The sequence below is a fragment of the Peromyscus eremicus genome, chromosome 1 (assembly GCF_949786415.1).
Source record: "Peromyscus eremicus chromosome 1, PerEre_H2_v1, whole genome shotgun sequence".
Taxonomy (NCBI): domain Eukaryota; kingdom Metazoa; phylum Chordata; class Mammalia; order Rodentia; family Cricetidae; genus Peromyscus; species Peromyscus eremicus.
This window is the reverse complement of record NC_081416.1, coordinates 181803488-181823798: the sequence shown is the minus strand read 5'-3', so window position 1 is coordinate 181823798 and position 20311 is coordinate 181803488. Positions and strand designations below refer to the sequence as shown.

Here is a 20311-nt window from a genome sequence, read left to right as displayed (position 1 = left end):
TATACAGATTAGGACATAGTGGGAGGCGGGGGGAGAGGACTTTTATCCAAGCACAAGCGTTCTTTACAGCAGAGAATGTCTTTAGAAAAGTGAGAAATTGTCATTGGCGCGCCTGGCTATTACCTGCAAAATGCTGCTCAAATACTAATGACCTTTACACCAAGGTGAAGGTTTTACGTAAGGATAAAGAGCTTGTGTGCTTCAAAGAGAAATCACAGTATCCTGGCTCTTGCACGTACGGGGACAAGGAAGGCTAATCGGTTTTGTTCTCAGCACAACCCAGCCCCTGGATACCACTGACTTGAGCAAAGACCCTGCACCTGCTCAGGCAGCAGGTGGGAGCCCGGGAGAGGGCGGAGCAACGGGGCCCACTGCTCCCGCCGCATTGCCTCCGGTGGCCGCCAGGGGCAGCACCGAGACACCTGCCGCACCTCCCCCTCCCCAATCTCCACCCCCCGCCCTCCGGGCTCCTGCTCCCGGGAGCCCCGCAAACCCCGCTCCGCCCGCGCCCCGCACAGCACCGAGGCTCCCAGCCCGGTCCGCCCAGCTGCCCCACCCCGGGGCCATGGGGGCACCCCCGGGCTACCGACCCTCTGCATGGGTGCATCTCCTCCACCAGCTGCCCCGTGCCGACTTCCAGCTCCGACCGGTGCCCAGCGGTTTTGCGCCCCGCGACCAAGAGTACCAGCAGGTGGGATGACAAACAGGGGCCAGGTCCCCGGGGAGCAGGAGGCTGGGTCACAGTTCCTGCGTCTTGGGGGCTGGAGACCCGGCCTGCGTTTGGGGGTACAAGAGCAAGATTAGCGGTAGAGAGCTCATACCTTAAGGTTCCTCCCTCGGACGTGCGCTGGGGATGCAGACCCCTCTCTCCAGAAATAAGAGGAAGCCAGGAGCCTGGACCCCCAAGAGTCCTAAATGGGAGGAGATGAGGCCCCAGCATTTGGGTTCCTGAGACCTGCCTTGGAAGCCAGTCTCCAGGGTCATCTAAGGAAAGATCTGCTCCTGAGGTGCTAGGCGAGAAGGACCCCGCCCCCACAGGATCCCAGCTAGTAAATATGTCCCAGATAAGGGGGTACCCAAGAGAGAGGACCGAGAGCGGGAAGGCTGGGGCGGCAGCTGAGGTCTGGGACAGGGATTGATATCCTCAAATAGGGATGAGAGATTTTAGGGCTTGGGCTGGGGAATGAGGTGAGGTGAGATAAGGATTCAGGGTGCTTTCGGCCTGTCCCAGGACAGAAGACGCTGTCAGGGCGCCAGAGAGGATCGGGTGGAGATGAGGTTAGGTTTGGGGCTACTGAAGACGACAGGCCTGGGTCCCAGGAGGGTGAGGCTGGTGGTGGAACCTCACAGAAGCTGGGTCCCCAGGGAAAGGGGCCCAGCTGTAGCTCTGGGTTGGGGGGTGGCTGTCCCCTGACCCAGTTTAATTCAAGTCCTTGACTTTGAGATTAATGAGAAAAGCTTGGCTGAGCTGGGGCCTTGGGGGGGGGGGCTGGGGCTGGGAGTCAGCCCTGCCCTCCCCCCAAGTCCGAACCTCTGCGGCTGTTCAGGGTGGCTTCTGGGAAAGGGGCACAGGGTTGGGAGAGCTTCGAGGGAGGGGGGTGTTCCCAGAAAAGCAGCAAGGGGGAACGTGTGCTGTGTGCTTGCTATTTGGGTCATGGCTGGCAAAGCCTGAGCGCCTCCTCCCTGCCTACTCCACCCGCCCCCTCTCCCCTCCAAACGGGGACCGCCATCCCCTCGCCCACAGCCACTTACACAATCACAGCCTCCAGCCGGTGGGTCCACCCACTCCCAAACAGACTCACGGGGCTTATGGCTCTGGAGAGCTCCTCAGCCACGAGGATTCCCCCGTGGGCCCCCAGCACCACCACAGACGCTTAGAACAGTTTGCTCAACCTGATCCTCAGCAGCCAGAGTCAACGCTGGGGCACACACGGTCCCATCCCGGGGACATTCTTCTTCGTAGAAATGACACACTACGAGGGACTCTGGGACAGGACCTTCAGGATCACAGGCCCAGTCACATATACACAGCACCCTCATGTGTACACCACCACACACACAGGCACCTTCATACACACATACACATCTACCCCCCCACACACAAACTCAAACTCACCCCAAGTCACACATACACTCACATAGTCCACCCAACACCCCTCACTGATTGAAGAAGCTATGTTTAGAAAACATTAATGCCCACAAGCATTCTCTTGCACACAGACATGCAGCATGATATACACAAACACCTCATACTCACACTCCATATGCCCTCCTCTGGTGGAAGGCAAATTCACAGCCACATAAACACTGCACACACTTGTCACTTTCACAGGTGATGTGGAGGACAGGGAGATAGGCTATGGTTTAGGGACCGTAGTCCCTGGGATTGCAGGGCTGTGATTCCAGACCTCATACTGCCCCTGTCCTGCTGTGTGGCTCCAGGTAAATCCTGTCCAGCTCTGGGCCTCGGAGAAGACACGTGACGCAGGTCTCCTGAAAGACCCTACCACATGCAGAGGAGCCCACAATTCTATAATTGACTGAAACACGGCCTCGCTCTGTAGTCCAGGCTGGCTGGAGTTTATGTAACAGGGAATGGCCTGAAAATATGGCGATCTTCCTGCCATAGCCTCCAGAAGGCTGGGGTTACAGGGGTGTAGTACCATACCTAGCTCAGAGCCACTCTGTGCTGCAAGGTGTTCGCAGCTGTTAACATCCCTTTGCCTCTTTCCTTTCCTCCATTCTTTGGGTCTCAGTACACACTGCCCTGTCAGTCTCCTTTCTTCTATAGTTCTTTCTCTATATGGTTCTTGCTCTCTATGTGTCTCTTCATCTCTCTGTCTGTTTCTCTTTCTCCCGCTCTCTCCCCTGTCTCTGGTTTGATCCCTCTGGTGTTTTGTGTGTCTCATCTCTACCCCCCTCTTTCTTGTCTTTGACTCTGAGCCTTGTGTACATGTGTCACCACACACACACACACACACACACACACACACACACAGCTGTCACAGCACCCTGTCCCCAGCCCCAGCCCTCGGGTGACAGACTCAACTGCAGTGGGTGTGTGAGCTCAGCTCAGGAGCAGGAGGGAGAGGCGGTAAAGAAGGCAGCCTCTCCTGCTCTCCTGAAGTATGGAAATGGGAGCCTTCCTGCCCCTTCCTGCTGTACAGTTCAGAGGGAACCTCAGGAAGTCCTTGGGACGTGTTGCGTTCCGATTGCCTGGTCGCAGTGAGGAGGAAATCAAGGTTCAGAGAGAGGGGTCCCTTTTGAGGCCACACAACCTGGGAAGAACTGTCCAGGGCTGGAACCCAAAACCTGGGTCCCCTACTTGGATGCGGCCTCCAGCAACCTAGCCCTAAATTCTGGATGGGCTTCAGCTGTTAATCTGAGAGAGAATAGGTATCTCATCTTTTTCCACAACCTGAACACTATCAAGGACTGGGCTTTGCCCCCATCCGTGCAGCTGAGGAGGAACTTCTTGTCTGGGACATGAAAGTGCTCTCTGAGGCTTCTCATCACTCCCTCCTCAGGCCCTGCTGCTGGTGGCAGCCTTGGCTGGGCTGGGTTTGGGCCTGAGCCTCATCTTCATCGCTGTCTACCTCATCCGCTTCTGCTGCTGCAGGCCCCCGGAACCCCCTGGGGCCAAGAGTCCCCCACCAGGAGGAGGCTGTGTCATCTGGAGCTGCATTGCTGCCCTTCTCGTGGGCTGGTAATGGGGCCCCAGGGTGGGTGGGGAGCGCGGGGGGGGGGGGGCAGAGCTCTCTACACTTGCAGTCAGCCTTCCTCATGATACCTTGGGGTGTGGGTGCAGTCAGGGGAGAGAATCCCTGGGCACTGCCTGTCTGCTTGGTGAGTGGAGGGTTAGAGGATTAAGGAGGACTAAGCAGCCAGCCTGAGAGTAGAATTGAAAGCCTGGGACAGGTTTGGGGTTTTCAGTGGTTCCCTCACTACTCAGGGGAGTGAGATATTCTCTCTAGACTTCAGTTTCCACATCTTGAAAGTGGGTTTTGCAGTGCTGCCCGGACCCCAGTTACACGGAGAGAGTGCACAGCTCCTGGGTCCAGGGGGTGTCCTCTGTGTTAACACTGATCAAAGAGTTACTCATTCACTGAGCTCATTCACTCAACAACTGAGCATAACTCCCGTGTGCCAGACACTGACCATGCCAGCCTGGGCACTCTGCGACTGGAGCCACAGTTCCAGTCAGGGAAACAACAGGCCTTCCAGGGTCACCAGCAGCAGCAGCACCTGCTCAGCCCACACCCAAGCTAGGTCTGAGTCTGTCTCGTGATAAGAGCTGTGCTCAAGCTGGCCACACCTGGTTCTGAATGAGGGAAGCTCGGGGAGGAAGAGAAAATGACTTTTTAAGCCCACCCAGTTTAAGAGGCAAGTGGAGATTCAGGCTCATGGAGAAAGAAACCCTCCCTACCTGCACCCCCCACCCCAGGACCCTCCATAGGAACTTCAGTGAACTTGACAGCAAGATTGCTGACCCCGAGTCCAGCTCCTCCTAGGTCATGGCTAGTTAGCTGACTTATGTCACCTATGAGAGGACTAAGGATTTGAGGGGGTTGAGACCTGCTGGGGACCTCATGCGTGGTCATCAGGAGCCCTATAGGAATGTGGTGTCCCCTCCAGCCAGCTGGGGGTATGGCCTGGAGTAGTCACCCCAGTCTGGGCTCTGGGCCACTCTTCCTCGTTGTAGGAAGAAGAGGGTGTGTGTTTGGGAGGATACGGGGGCTGGGCGCCCTATATCCAAGATGTTTTCTCATCAGGCTTTCCAGAATGGGGGTGGATGGGGGAAGCTGACAAAGACCCAGTGGGGGAGAGACACAGCCCCAGCCCCCTCAGAGCCTGGGAACAAGAGGAGCTTTGTAGGGTTCTGAACAATGGGGCAGGGGCAGTAGGCTCCCATCCAAGGGATGGGGTGGGGGCCTGTTTAGCCCAAGGCTGGGAACTGTGAGGGCATCAGGCTCTCGCCCCCTCCAGTGCGAGGCACAGACTCAGGGAGGAAAGTGGGTCCCCATATTCAAGCTCCACAATGGAAGTCTGTGTGTTGGCTGGGCCGGGGCAGGGGCCCAGCTCCTGGCCTGGCCTCCAGCCCTCTCTCCCACATTCTCTTACTCCTCTTCCAGCTGGCCAGATGCCTGGATCCCTGGGCAGCATAGGGGAAGGCTGAGAGCTCCAGGCACAATGTCTTTTACAAAAGAATAGGGGCTAGGGACCTTGTGCTCCTAAGAACCCTGAGGAGGCAGGGGCAAGGACCACCTGGGCTAGGAAGAGACAGGTGTGGATGGCCTAATGACTCCTAAGACAAGGCTGTGAATGCGGGCTGTTTTGGCAAAGGATGCAGGAGTGGGTTGTGAGCTGATCGTAATTAGGAATTGATAACCTTTTATCCAGGGCTAGGCAGAAACCAGGGTTCCATTCTGGGGAGGTGCGAGTTAAATCTGGGGGGCTCCTTCTTTTCCTCCACTCCACCCACCATTAGCATCACAATGACGTCTCTCCAGCTGGGGGAGTGAGGTCTTCAGGTTACCTTGGCAACTGGTGGAGGCCAACCTTGAGCTGTTCTTTTTCCCACGGAGGGTGAACCAATAGGGTGGATGCAGAGATTGGATAGGCAAATGAAGCAAAGAGGAGGATGCGTGCCGTGTGGAGGCATGGTGCCTGCCCTCCAGGGTCTGAGACGGCTTGGTATTTCTTCTTCCTTCTTCTCTCAGTGCGGGCATTGGCATTGGTTTCTATGGCAACAGCGAGACCAGCGACGGGGTGTCCCAGCTCAGCTCAGCACTGCTGCATGCCAACCACACGCTCAGCACCATTGATGACTTGGTGAGGGGGCCAGCCACTGGCCAGACTGCAGACTCATACCCCAATTGGTCTCCCCATGGGATCGTGGTCCCCTGCTGAGGAACAAAAGGAGCCAAAATCAAAGCAGATCCCAGACCAGAAACCTAATCCCCAGATGCAGAACTTCAAACTCAGACCTGCAGACCTTAGGCCCTATGCTCAACCCCAATGCTGCCACCTGGAGCTGGATCTAGAAGATTCAGGCACAGAGAGTGAAGACTCAGATCAAGGCCTAGGCCTGCACTTCAGTTTATATCCCAAGCCAGAGACAAAACACCAAGGACACCAGTCCCTGTCTTCAGGCTAGAGCCAAGGCTACAGACCCTACACTTGGCCCAAATGCAAGCTCAGGGATCCCCCACTGGGAGATCTTGTACCCTAGGATTCCAGAGCTCAGGGCTGAGATGCATGCGCGTGTTGCAGTTTGGTGCCTACTTGTGGAGAGCCAAGGAATCAGATTTGAGACCCCAGACTCAAAAAGGCAGATGCAGACTTCAGACTTAAGACTCACTCTTCCATTTTGACCTAATTTCAATGCTGGGGTTAGAATCTTTACCTTGCCCTCAAGCCCCTGACCAACTAGAGCAGATGACAGGACCTGGGAGTCCTTTTCCCCAGTCTTCAGATGCCCCAGAACCCCAGATCTCTGGCAACTCACACTCCTCATCCCTGCTTCACCCCGAGACCCCATCCTTCAGCCTCAACCCCAGGCTGTGGAGAAGGTTACCCCGGGCCTGAGACCATGTCCTCTCCCCAGGTGCTGGAAACAGTGGAGAGGCTGGGTGAGGCAGTAAGGACCGAGCTGACCACCCTGGAGGAAGTACTGTCAGAACGCGTGGAGCTGGTGGCCGCCACCCGGGGAGCCCGGAGGCAGGCGGAGGCTGCAGCTCAGCACCTGCAAGGACTGGCCTTCTGGCAAGGAGTGTCCCTCAGCCCAGTGCAGGTGGCTGAAGATGTGACTTTTGTGGAGGAGTACAGGTAGGGAAAGGACTTCCCTGTTGTTTTAAGCATCATAGTCTCAACTAGGCCCTGGGGGTGTGTGTGTGGGACAGTATCTGGAGACAGTTTTATTTGTCCCACTAGTTGGAAGAGAAGCTACTGTCACTTGGCAGGTGGAGGCAGGGATGCTATTCAGCATCCTGTAGGCCAGCCCCACTGTGGAGAATTACCCAGTTGTGAATATAAGACCAGGCTGATAAACCCAGCTCTGTGGATGGGTCCAGAGATTGAGGGCCCATCCTCATACTTACATACCCCCTCAATGATCTCTCATTCATTCACTCACTCAGCCGTCCCTTGACTCATTCATTCAGCAAATCCATCACGTAACACACAGTAGTAACTAGACTAATCAAGTAGCAAACCTTAGATTTATCTAAAATGAGATTATCTGGGAGGCAATGTGTTCACTGTACTGTGTTCACTGTGCAACTACTTAACATCTGGAGAGAGACGGTGCAAATGATTAGGAACCTCAGCTTTAAGAGACCATTCTGTATATGTACAGGCTTAAACAGGTTTCTTTCCCTGCCTTGGCCTTGGTTTTCCCACCTTAAAGTGAGTCCTTTCATGCATAGCTCAAAATGCCCTGTGGAAAGTTAGTTGATAACCTTGAGTGTCTGAAACAAAGAACACACAGTGACTGATGAATTAGTCAAGTACAGATATGCCAAGCAGAGGAATGGCACAGGAAATGCCACCCAGGAAGGACTCTGCTTAGCCAGGAGAGCAATGGGAAACAGGCCTGTTATCTCAACTGCTCTGGAGGCTGAGCTAAAGGGTTGAAAACTCAAGGCCTGCTTGGGCTGCGGAGTAATTTCAAGGCCAGTCTGAATAACTTAGTGAGACATTGTTTCAAACCAAAGAGTCAAAACAAGGCGGAGGCTATGGATAATGGAAGAATATTTGCCTAGAATTGACTGGTGAGAGACTGAGAGTGTATCTCGGTGGTAAAACACCTGCCTGGAATCTCCCTGTGAGGGGCTGAGGGTGTGGCTCAGTGGTAGAGCCCCTGCCTGGAGTCCACCCGTGAGTAAAGCTCCGGTGGTAGAGTCCATGCCTAGAATTCCCCAATGAGGAGTTGTTTTTGTGGCTCTGGTAGAACATTTACCTAGAATCCAATCCTGAGGGGCTGGGAAACATGACTTGGTTAGAGCTGCCTGCCTAGCATGTGTGAGGTTTTACGTTCACAGAGGCATCAACAGGTCTCGGGGCCAGGGGTGGGGGTGGGGGTGGGGGTGGGGAGGAGTGACTAGAGAGATGGCTCAGTGGTTAAGGGTACTTGCTGCTCTTATAGAGGACCCAGGTTCGGTTCCCAGCACTCACATGGCAGCTCACAGCCATCTGTAACTCCAGTTCCCCGGGATCCAACACCCTCTTCTGACCTCTGCAGACACCAAGTAGACGCACATACATGTAGGTAAAGCAAACACATTTCCTGTGAGGTGGGTCTTGAGAGCTTTGGAGCAGATAAAATAGTAAGGGGCTTGTCTGGGGACAGGCAGGCAGTTGATGTCCGAGTGTTTGGAAGGGCCATGCTAAAAGGTGACACTGGAGGGCAAGAACAAGCTGTGAAGCCCTCTGAGGCCGCCATCGATCTCAGCAGCCCGCAAGACCAAGCTTTATCCACTCACAGTTATTTCATTACTTCTTGTGTTCAGCTAACAACCCCGAGTCTCCTGTTCCCAAGCAGGGAAGCTGGGCTCTTTGGTACCAGCACACTGGGGCTGAAACAATCCCAGCAGAGGGTGCATGCTGGGGATCAAACAGTGGGAGGCAGTCAGGCCTAGGTCCAAGGGCCACAGGTTCTATGTCAAGGTCAAACCTAGGATCCCAAGAGTCTGGTCGGGGAGGTGGAGGTGACTGTGAAAATGATGCTCAGCAGATGCTCTGTGAACGTGTCTGGTATTAGAGGGGCCCAGCAAATGCACTGGGGCCATGCATGGAGGCATGGCCAGGGGCAAGGTCTCAGAGAGTGCAAACCACAGTCCCATGGGGACTGCTGAGAACGGCACTTTATTGAGCATTTGCAATGTGCCGAGCACTGAGTTTGGGCCTTCCGTGCATCTCCCTCTGCAGTCCTGGTGTGTTACTTATTTAATTACATATTATGGAGCATTCAAAGCCTCCCCTGGATGGTGATTTAGCTAACATTAACTTCACCCACAAGCCCACTCTCCTAAGACCTTTACATGTGTCCATTCATTCACCTGATATCAGATTGTGAAGTTGATCCTGATATGCCACTCAGGTTACTAGTAGGGAAACTGAGGCAAATAGGTTACATGGCTAATTGAGTAATTGAGACCTAGACATCATACCTCTGAAGTGTGCAATAAGGTCCCAGGTAACTGACACCCTATAGTGCTGGCTCAAGGATCCTATTCAGAGAGGCCACTGCCCATGTCCACGACCACAGAACTTCTGTGTGATTTGGTCAGGGTAGGTCCCAGGTGCTTCAACTCCAGAACCTATGCAACAGAGCACTCCGAAGAGTCTTGTGAGCCATGTACCATTTCACCAATGAACTTCACGGAGCAGCAGAGAGGCTGCAGGATCAGGTTGGGGTGAACCTGAGGTCCTGCTGGCCTCCAGAGGTCCACAGCCTTGGCCCTTCTTCCTGCAGGTGGCTGGCCTACGTCCTCCTGCTGCTCTTGGTGCTTCTGGTTTGTCTCTTCACCCTCCTGGGCCTGGCGAAGCAGAGCAAGTGGCTGGTGGTTGTGTGAGTAGAGCGTGTTGCACAGGGGAGGGGAATGGCGGGTTTCCAGCATGCAACATTGCTAAAGTCATGGGAAAGACAAAGATTGTGTTTGCTGTAGGCTGGGGGTGAGTGGGAGCGGGGCGACATGCCAGATGCTTTCTCCCTTGGTTTCCACAACAAACCCACGGAGGGAGTGCCACCAGGTTGTCTATATGGCAGGTGAGGGACCTGAGCTAATGTGGGGACACCTAGGACCCACGTTCTTACTGAACAGTTCTCTGTGTGCCAGATACCATTCTTAGGACTTCATGGAACTCTCACATTGCGCCTCCCAGGGAGGTAGGCATTGACCTCTGTTAACAGTGGGAGGTGGTGGAAGTCCACTGGGGCTAGATCAGGGCCACACAACAGTCAGGATGCACTGTGGTAGGGCTCAAGTCCAGCCTGCCCATCATGGGAAGAGCCCATCCTCCTCCTCCTCCCTTGGTGCCTACTGTCTGTGGACTCCTCCTGGGAGAGATGCCCAACGACTGCATCTAAGCCCTCATCAAGGCTTGGAGACTGATAGATCACACCGTGTTGAGCAATATGTGACTGGGGGCCAGGTCTTCCAGTTTACAACAGCCGTCAACCTCCCCTACCATTCCATGACTCAGAATTATCTTACCCCTCACAACCCTGGACATAAGTCAAGACTTAAATAAGCTAAGCTCGGAATTTCAGAAATCAACTCTGGAACACTCCCCATACCTTGTGGCTTAGAGGTTGAGAAGATGGCTAAATAAAATGGGCTGTGGACGGGCCTGGGAGCTAGCTAAGTACCTACTGGACCCTGGACAATAACATCCCAGGAAATTCAGCCCATGGGTGGACAGCTGCCTCCTAGGGTCCAGGAACAGCTGGGATAATGGCTGCTGACCTGCCAACCAAGACCTTCCCCTCTCCTTTTCCAACTGAACAGATGTTCTATCTGACGTCAGTCTGGGCCTTACCCCACCCTTTACTCCCGTGCCTCTGCCTCTAATCCTCTAGGCTACAGAGGTTGGTGGGTACTGGGGAGGGCTGTGATTGGATGTGGGGTGTAGAAAGAGGCAAGGCTGATTGAGAGACCTGAGTCCAGCCACCTCCCCCTCTAGGATGACCGCCATGAGTCTCCTGGTGCTTGTCCTGAGCTGGGGTTCTATGGGCCTAGAGGCTGCCACAGCTGTGGTAAGTATGGGGCTCTGGATTCAGGTGTTTTGAATCCTGGGGTGGATGTGACCTAATTAATGCCACAAATCCTAAGGCTTGGGAAACATGATCACAGTTCTGAGGTTTCAGCCTTATTTGCTAGGTCCTGAGAGAGCGGAGGCTGGGGTCTGGATTAGACTCCTCAGTCTGAGGAGAGCTAGAATCTGGATCCCTGGGTTTGAGGGAGGAGGATTGGAGCCTGGACCTCTGAGTTTTGTGGAAATATGAAATTGGACATTTCTGGTCTGATCCCTTCCTGCTTCCTTCACCAGGGCCTCAGTGACTTCTGCTCCAACCCAGACACCTATGTGCTGAACCTGACCCAGGAGGAGACAGGGCTCAGCTCAGGTGATTCCCATAAATCCCTGCTGTCCTCTACACTCCCTGCCACCCACTAGTGCCTAGTGGTAGAGTGCAGAAGCATCTACCAATCCTGGCAGGATGGTAAAAGGGTAGGATCAAAATGCCTGTGAGTGTGAGGGGAGGGGGCCATGGGCCTCAGTGATAGGAGGGTGTGACTGTGGGAGAATGTGGGGGACCTGCCCCCACTTTTTCCCCTAGGGTACTCTTGAGCAGGGAGAAGTGAGAAATACTTAGATAGAAATATAGAGGAGAGAGACAGAAACACAGGATAGCCTTGGGAGAGCCTGGGTCAAAACCCACCAGCCCCTTCTTTCTCTTCTAAAGGGCTATTTATAGAAATGCCAAGGGGTGGAGCAAAAGACCTCCCCCCAGCACAGCCAAGTACAGACCCTTCCAAATACCTAGTGACCACGCATGTGGTCAAGCCACCCCCTAATGCAGCCCTGCTGTGTAAAGCAAGCTCAGATCTCACTAAGAAACCTCTGTGGACCCCAACAGGAGAACAGGGAAGCATAATTAGGTCAGTTGAATCTGCTCCCAGATGTGGGTGAAGCAGAAGGGATGAAAGTATGGGGTGTGACATTGCCCACCTATAATCCCAGCAATTAGGAGGCTGAGGCATAAGTTCAAGGGCAGCCTGAGCTATGTAGACCTTGTTGCACCCTGTTCTAAAACAAAGCAAAAACAGAATGGAGTTGGAGATGTCGCTCAGTTGGTAGAGTACTTGCCTTGCATGCCCAAAGCTTTACCTTTGATTCCCAGCAACACATAAAACTTAGCACAGCGGCTTGTGCCTAAAATCTCAGCACTCAGGAAGTGCAGGAAGAAAGGTCAGAAGTTCAAGGTGATCCTCAGCTACATAGCAAGTTCAAGGCTGCTTTGGGCTGCAGGACTCTTGTCTCAAAACAACAGCAGCAAACTGAACAACAACACAAGAAAGAAGAGGAGGAGGGAAGGAAAGGAAAGCGGGGAAGGGGAGAGAATGGAAGGAAGGGGGAGAGTAAGGGGAGGGAAGGAACGGAAGGGAAGAAGGGAGGGAAGGAAGGAGGGGGAAGAGGAGGGAGGGAGGGAGAAGGGAGGAAAAGGAACGGATAGGAGAGTGACTAGCAGGTCTTTGAGACCCCAAGAAAGTTCCAAACTGGGTGGGGAATGTCCCCTGGGCTATGGCCCTCCAGATTTGCCCAGGGAGAGCCTGGGCCCAGGCTCATAGCCTGCTCCTTTCTCTCCCCCCACTTCAGACATCCTCAACTATTATTTCCTGTGCAACCAGGCGGTCTCCAACCCCTTCCAACAGGTTAGGACTATGGGCAAAAGAAATGGGAATTGAGGAGATGGCTAACGTGAAGCCTCAAGGGCATATGATGGGCTGTACTCCTGGGTTCCATGGGAGGTGGAGGGTGCCACGGCCCAGAGTTGTGTATTCTAGTGGACAGACAGATGGCATCATGGATACCCTGACCTGAGTGTTCCTCTCTCTTATCTCCCTGCAGAGGCTGACCCTGTCCCAGCGAGCTCTAGCCAGCATCCACTCCCAGCTGCAGGGCCTGGAGCGGGAAGCTGTGCCTCAGTTTCCTGCAGCACAGGTTAGGTCAATGGATGGTACCAGCCCGAGGGGAGAGAGGGCTGAGCCTGGTGAACCTATGGGATGCTGGGCCTGCTCATATGACGGGACAGGTTGGCTTGGGTCAGATAGGCACTTGGAGCTGGCCCTTCTCCAGGTAGGCAGGGTCTCCTGTTGTGTGTAGAGTCTATGGAAAGGGGCGGGGCAATAGTGCTGAGCAGGTCTCTGGGCCAGAGCCTACAGGAAGGGGTGGAGGCAACCGAAGCGGACATGGAGGTGAGGGAGGCTCTGGAGTGCTGCTGAACCTCTGCAAAGGGGAGAGAGGGGATGGTCCCTTTGGGAAGTGGGGCTCCTGAGTTGAGGTCAGGGCATACTTTGCGGGGTAGCAAAAGGACTGTGTAACTGTGTTCGTTCCCTCCCACAACAGAAGCCCTTGTTATCCTTGGAGGAGACGCTGAATGTGACAGAGGGAAGCTTCCACCAGTTGGTGGCGCTGTTGCACTGCCGCAGTCTGCACAAGGTGCGCTCCTGTGTGCTTGCTGGCCTGCATGCTGTCTGTTCTCCCGCCCCTTCTTTCTCTCCTCTCCTTACCCCTCTCCCTCCCCTCTGCTGCTCTCTCTCTTTCTCATCCTCTCTCCTTCCTCCCATGTTTTTCATCTTTCACCTTCCCTTCTTCTCCTTGAAAGCTGCTCAGCCTCTTAAGCCCTGGAATGAGAGCCTGGGCAGGCTCCCAGTTCCCAGGGTTGAATGCTCGTTCATGGACCTCTGGATGTGAAAGGGGCAGGGGAAAAAAGGGCAGGGCCGCCTGTTCAAGGCCCCCCATGGGCTCAGCTGTGAGCTGTGTGGCCTCAAGGGCCAGCCAGTATCTCTGAGTCTCCGTTTTCCCACCTTTACACCTTTGAAGGAACGATCATGAGCACTGCAAAGACTCTCACCCTTATAACATCGAGTTGTTCTAAATAGACCTAACTGCTTTCCTTGCTCACAGTCTCCCACAGTGTGTGTGTGTGTGTGTGTGTGTGTGTGTGTGTGTGTGTGTGCGCGTGTGTGTGTAGGGGTTCATGTAGCCCAGGCTTGCTTCAGACTAGCTGTTATAGCAGAGGATGACCCTAAGTGTTGATCGTTTTGCCCACACCTCCCTCCTGAGTGCTGAGATTGCAGGTGTATGCCATCGCACACCTTAGGAAGTACTGAGAATGGAACTCAAGGCTTCGTGCATTTCAAGCCAGCACTCCCTCAACCTGGCTACGTCCCCAGCCTCCAGTCTTTTTAAAAGGTATTTTTCATTTTGAGGCAGAGTCTCATTAAATTACCCAGATACGGCTTGGATTCCCCATCTCCTGGCTTCAGCCTCCCCACTAGCTGGGATGGCAAGATCTTCCAGACCCAGCAGGGACTGTTATTAGATATACTTTTCAAACCCAGAGACTAGGAGAAGACACTAGAAGAAGTGGTTTGCCCAGAGGGCAAGGAGCTCATGGAAGGGTACTGAGCTGCTTCTGGTCTGCACTTCTAAGCATGGCCTGTCTGTCCCCTTCTGCTTTTGAAACATTTTGACCCATCCACCACCCAAGGGCTCACAGCAGATCAGATCTGCAGGACAGATGCTTCTTCACCACCTTCTGGTTATCTGTCTACCTTGGAGTTAGCATACAGATTCAGCAGAGAGATTCCTCTCTACAAGGAGACCCTAGCAACACCTGGGAGGTCCTTGTCCCAAAGCACTGTTTGCTGGGTATCCAAAGTCTGAAATTAATGTGGAATCCTGCCCCAGGGTACCAAAAAGCGAGCAATGGGGCACTGAGTAGGTGTCCGAGAAGGACCAGGGAAGGGTCCTTGCTTGTTTATACAGTGGCATGCTGGGACCCCAACCCTGTTTTATGACTCATGCAGATGCTGAGCTCCAACACTGGTTCCACGATGACTGTGAAGGGAGAGATGAGGAGTCGGAGTCTGTTCCCACCATCCATAAGCCACATGACCCTGGGCCTTGGTTTCCCATATAGGCCTTTTTTTTTTTTTTTTTTTTTTTTTTTTAACCACGTACTAAAATTAGGGGCAGGACTGAGAACATTGCTCCTCTATGAAGTACTTGTCTCACAATCATGAAAACCTGAGTTTGATCCCCAGAAACCATGGAAAAAGCAGGCCATCTGGTGCTGGTTTACAATCCCAGCACCGAGGAGGCAGAGATAGGTGGCTATGTGGGGCCTGCTGGCCAGCCAGCCAAGCCCAGTTGGTGAGCACCAGGTCCAAGTGAGAGAGCCTGTTTCAAAAACAAACAACACCTTGCTGACGGTGGTGGTTGCTTACACCTTTAATCCCAGCACTCGGGAGGCAGAGGCAGGCAGATCTCTGTGAGTTCGAGGCCAGCCTGGTCTATAGAATAAGTTCTAGGGCAGCCAGGTCTACACAGAGAAACTCTGTCTGGAAAAACAAGAATAAACAAACAAAAAAATGCAAAATATATTTGAACTTTAATCTTTGCCCCTACCCCACATGCACAGGCATCCAAACACCCCTTCCACTTGTACACACACACACACACACACACACACACACACACACACACACAAATAAAATAGGGACGAGAAACATTAGGATGAGAAAGAAAGGGCTGGGGGTGGTGGTGGTGGTGGTGCACACCTTTCATCCCAGCCCTTCCAGAGGCGGAGGCCAAGGCAGGTGGATCTCTGTGAATTTGAGGCCAGCCTGGTCTACAGAGTGAGTTCTAGGCCAGCTAGGCCTATAGGGAGAGACCCTGTCTAAATGAGAGACTTGGTTCCAGATTCAGCTCTGTACCTTCTAGGCTGTATGACCCTGTACGAGTAGATTGCCCACTCTCTGGGCTCAGCTTGCTTTCCATGACAGCCAAAGACAGCATTACCTGGGGCTGTTGCAAGGATGTGTGGGCATAGTATGTGCGTGCCTGTTGCAGACCTAGCTGGTCAGTGTCCTGGGGGGCTCCTTAACCCTAGCCCTTGAACTAGGACATCCTTCTAGCTCCCCAGCCTCACTTCCCACTGCATCTGCTGCTCACACAGCCACCACGGCTGCAGACCCTGGCCCTCCTTACCTCCTGCCCAAGACCACAGCCTCTTGCATGCCAGTCTTGCTCATTCCATCTGTCCAATGACAGCTGGTGATCCTTTCAAACACAATCGGATCAGAGTCTTCCTCTAAAAACCCTTGCGTGAATCCCCCTGCACATGGATTAAAGCCAGGGCTCCTGGCACTGACCTAGAAGAGCCCGTGTAGACGACAGCCCTACCAAAAGCTCTGTGGCCTCAGCCTTGGGGTTTCTACCCTTGTCTTCCACATCAGCCCAGCCACCTGCCTCTGTCTAGACCTAACCATCTGCCTGACTCCTTGTGCCCTTCTCAAATGGCCTCTGCTGGGCACTGTCCTAACATCTTACTGTCCTGCCAGCTTACCAGCCTCCGAAGTGGCCTCCTTGGTCCTATGTACTGAAGGTTGCCCGTGCTGGGGACATGCCTGGAGCAAAGATGGCTTAGTCCATTCCTGCAGAATGAATCAGCATGTTGGCTGTGCCACTGGGCATTGAGGTCACCGTGGTTCTGCTGGCCTCCAGGGTGGTAGTCACAGTCGCCAGCCTCTTCTGCATGTGTTCCGTGTGCCATGTCCAATCCTAAGTGTTATGTAAGCCAGCGATTTGTGGGTTCCCAGGGGCATTTGACAATGTGTGGGGGTGTGGCTTTCCCAACTGCAGGAAAGGGTGCTGGCATCCTCATCTGTCAATAGCACCTGGCTGGAGCAAGGACAGGCAGGGCTGGTGCTGGTGGGAGGTACCAGTGTAGAGTTCTCTGGGTGCTGAGTGATGATTCCCACTTCGCATGTGGGGTGGGGGCATGGGATAAAATAGGAATGGGTTGTGAGGCTATACCTCAGCAAAAAGGTGAACACATGGGTGACCATCGACGTTCAAAACAGTTCTCTAGTGGGAGACTGCACTTGGGCACAGAGTCTGGGTGACTGACTCATGCAATGCCACACAGCCAGGTGAATGGATGGTTGGACCTGCGTACAACTGGGTACAAAGTGCACGTGTGTGTGCACACTCTCAGGCTTACCCTCTGCCTCAGGACTACGGCTCGGCACTCCGAGGTCTGTGTGAAGATGCCCTGGAGGGCCTGCTGTTCCTGATGCTCTTCTCCCTCCTGTCTGCGGGGGCCCTGGCCACCACCCTTTGCAGCCTGCCCCGTGCCTGGGCCCTCTTCCCGCCCAGGTCAGCAGGGGAGAGAGGGCAGGGTCCCCAGGGAGGGGACAGGAGGCAGTACCCAGGGCCACTGGTGGGGATGGGGCAGCCTCCTGATGGGTTCCCATCCTGCTTCTCTGCTACTCCCCACATCGCACTTCAGTGATGACTACGATGACACAGATGACGACGACCCTTTCAACCCTCAGGTACAGACCCTGGTCTGAGGAGGAGGGCTGGGGGTGTCAACCCCTGGGTCTGAGGGAGGAGGAAGGGGCCCCACAGTAAATGACAGATCCTCACTGCACGTCTTCTCCCCATTATCCTGCTAGGAATCCAAGCGCTTTGTGCAGTGGCAGTCTTCCATCTGAGCCTCCCCTCCAGCCTGGAGCCTGCCTCTCCTCTTCGGTAAGCTTCAACGGCACCTTGGTATCCGCTGGGCCTTGGCTTATGGCACTCTGATGCTGGGTGGGTGTCCACGGGAGTGTCTCCGTCTTGTGTCAGCTCCTTCTCTCTCTCTCTCTCTCTAGCTCCTTTCCTGGCTGCTGGAGAAGGCCCCACTAACCTGACCCTGATTGGGTTCTGACCACTAACACTGCTGGCCATGGACACCTCACATAGGATGACATTCTGCTCTGGCTCCAATGTTTCTCCATCCCTATTTGTCCTTAACACCGGGGACTGCTGAGGTGGCAGAGCAGTGACCAGGGCTGACTGGGAAGGGGGCTGACCTACAGCTGGGTGTCCCTCACCTCTGGCTGGCTGCCAGTATTGTCCTTGGAGGGACTAAGCTGGAGGCGGGTATAAGGATGTCTCTGCTCATCTCCTAGCGATCTCAACTTGTGGCACTAACTTGGAAGAGGGTTGATTTGAAATAAAAGGGAAGACTATTTTACGAGTAGCTAGGTCCTTCTTATTTCTTCCCTCCTGAGAGAGGCAATCCTGACTGGGCTAGGGAGACCCCTTCCCTGGTGGTTGAAAGGCAACTCTCCTCTTGTCCAGGCTCAGCACCGCTCTGGTTCTGAAAGTCACATGCATATCCTGACAATGGAAGAGGCAGATCCCAGGAAGAGAACAAACCTAGCATTAGATCTAAACGTGCGTGCATCCACAGGAACAAAGTCGAGCTTCCAGTCACGTGGAATGTACAAGGCCTGGTGGGTTTCGGAACGGTGTGGAATCAACTCGCTTCCTGGCGGCTCAAATCCAGCACAAGACGTCAGAAAACCTAAGTGTGTGCCAGTCAAGGGGCAGAACTGTTCAAAGAGAAAGTAGAATATCTGTATGGAATGCGGCCAGGGTGATGTAGAAGGGGAGACCGGAAAGAAGATTAAATCTAGACAGGAAAAGATAAGGCAGCCTATGAGCTATGAAGTAAAAACAAACACGGCAGAGTAAAAAGGGAAATGTATTATCTGGGGAGTAACGCCTATGTAGTTCTCTTTTATAAAAAAAGGCAGCACATATGACAAATAACCCACAGAAGCTTCTATTTATTTAACAAAAAGACAACTCAATTTAAAAGCAAGCAACTGAGATGAACATAGGAAAAAACAAAAACCCCACGACAAACTCACAAAGTTGTTCAAATTCTAATGATTTCCAAACACGATGTCCTCCTACTCCCCAGCCCAGTACTTACTTATTGTGACATTAAAGTGGGGTGCTGTCTGGTGCTGGTCTAGAAGCCCAGGAAGAGGTGCTCAAAATATGCTGCCCAGAGGCTATGAATCCCTAGTTATGTGAAAAAAAAAACAAACCTGCCCATATGTGAAAGAATGAAAACTATACCTCCAACTGGTGATCCTTCGGGGACCGAGCTTCCAGAAAAAGACAACAAGCAACTAAAAATGTGTATGAAGAGACCTCTGTCCAGGCAACACTTGGCTCAGTTAAATGATGGAGACAAAAAGTCCACAAAAGGGAAAGAGAAGTAGCACTCTCTGGAGGACCAGCAGCTCTGTAGGGGAAGCCGGTAGAGCAGCATCCTCAAGTTGGGTGTGACAAACAGTGGCAGTAGGATGCACAAACACCAAGGGACATAAACCCTGAAGGGCCTCTCACAGTGGATGGATACCTCTGGGCCCAGTCCTGGCACCACTGTCCTGATGTGGGCAAGTTATCTGACTCCTTGAACCTCAGTTGCATCGTCAAGCAAATGGGTATCTTCAATCTAGACACGTCAGCTCTGACAGGACAGGTAGAAAGCAAAATAAACGCAACATGATGCTCTGGGTTACACTCCAGCACGCAGAAAACATTAATTAGAAAAGTATCGAAGGCTAAGTAAAGTCTGCGGCTTAGTTCAGAGTATTAAAGCAACATCAGTCAGTTTTATTACTTTTAACAAATAAACCATGGTGAATCCGAGGTGGTAGCAATAGGGGAAACTGGGCATACTATGCCCAACTCCCGTATTATCTTTGCAACTTTTTTTTTTCTGTAAACCCAAATTTACTCTAAAATAAAAGTTCATTATAAAAAAAAAAGATGGGAAGAAACCTATCATGCTAACAGTAACAAAATGATACAAAGTTAATCAAGTGTTGTGTAATTACCAAAAGTCGCTAGTACAAAGTGTGACCGGAAGCTGGGCTATAAGGTGCTGTTTCTTTGTTTATTAACAGGGATCCCTAACTGAATGGCACGGTTCAATCATTCGTGGTGTAAACAATGAGCTTTCAGAAAAGCCTGTTGTGGCCGGGCGTGACGGCTCACAACTTTAGTCCCATAGCGATCTCTTTAAGTTCCCCGTCAGCCTCATCTACAGACTCATGCACATACGCACATCTAGGTTCTGCAAGCCTCCTCTCCCTACACGTCCCTCTACCCCGGCTACCTTTCCAGCATCACAGCTCAATGGCTACTCCCATTCCTCAAGCGACGCGTGTTTCCTGCTTCCTTGGGTTTGCACTCACTGTTCTCCACGCCAGGTGAGCCACTCCAGGTTTGTTCACTAGGCAAGCCTACCAAGGGGAGAGTCATCCTTATCCCACTCCTTTCTTTTTTCGAGACAGGGTTTGTGTAGTTGTGGTGCCTGTCCTGGATCTCGCTCTGTAGACCAGGCTGACCTCGAACTCACACATATCTGCCTGCCTCTGCCTCCCGAGTGCTGGGGTTAAAGGCGTGCGCCAGGCTGACCTCGAACTCACAGAGAGCCTCCGGGCTCCGCCTCCAGAGTGCTGGGATTAAAGGCGTGCGCCACCGCCGCCCGGCTTCTTTTTTTTTTTGTTGTTGTTGTTGTTTTGGTTTTTGTTCTTTAACGTCACAGCGCTGTGCGCAGCCTCACAACTCCTGTCCCCATACTTTACATTTTAGGGCTAATGACTTCTGCAGACTTGAGTCAAAACTAGGCTGTTATAGGGGAGAGTTTACGGCGCTTGTCCCCATG

At 53.2% G+C, this 20311-nt stretch overlaps 1 protein-coding gene across 4 annotated transcripts; it reads left to right on the top strand.

The window, feature by feature from the left end:
- The first annotated feature begins 450 nt into the window (after positions 1 to 450).
- Ttyh1 (tweety family member 1) lies at positions 451 to 19219 on the top strand. Of its 4 annotated transcripts, none has more exons than XM_059282375.1 (14): positions 451 to 691; positions 3528 to 3706; positions 5721 to 5832; positions 6608 to 6828; positions 9476 to 9571; positions 10687 to 10759; positions 11053 to 11128; positions 12382 to 12437; positions 12634 to 12726; positions 13132 to 13224; positions 16808 to 16950; positions 17084 to 17129; positions 17253 to 17328; positions 18035 to 19219. In XM_059282375.1, exons 1-13 carry the CDS (start codon positions 566 to 568, stop codon positions 17289 to 17291), a joined length of 1353 nt encoding a protein of 450 aa, XP_059138358.1. In that variant the 5' UTR covers positions 451 to 565; the 3' UTR covers positions 17292 to 17328; positions 18035 to 19219. The 4 variants fall into 4 exon arrangements, with proteins under 4 accessions (XP_059138358.1, XP_059138350.1, XP_059138343.1 ...); XM_059282367.1 differs by lacking the exon at positions 18035 to 19219 and adding an exon at positions 17451 to 17821; XM_059282360.1 differs by having other exon boundaries at positions 452 to 691; positions 17923 to 19219.
- The last annotated feature ends 1092 nt before the right edge of the window (positions 19220 to 20311 follow it).

Bases quoted from the DNA above. Each gene is read 5' to 3' on its own strand.
- Ttyh1 (XM_059282383.1), top strand. From the start codon at position 566: ATGGGGGCACCCCCGGGCTACCGACCCTCTGCATGGGTGCATCTCCTC. The intron at 3,707-5,720 runs GTAATGGGGCCC...TTCTTCTCTCAG, and splicing joins GCTGCCCTTCTCGTGGGCTG to TGCGGGCATTGGCATTGGTT. The intron at 16,951-17,083 runs GTCAGCAGGGGA...ATCGCACTTCAG, and splicing joins TGGGCCCTCTTCCCGCCCAG to TGATGACTACGATGACACAG.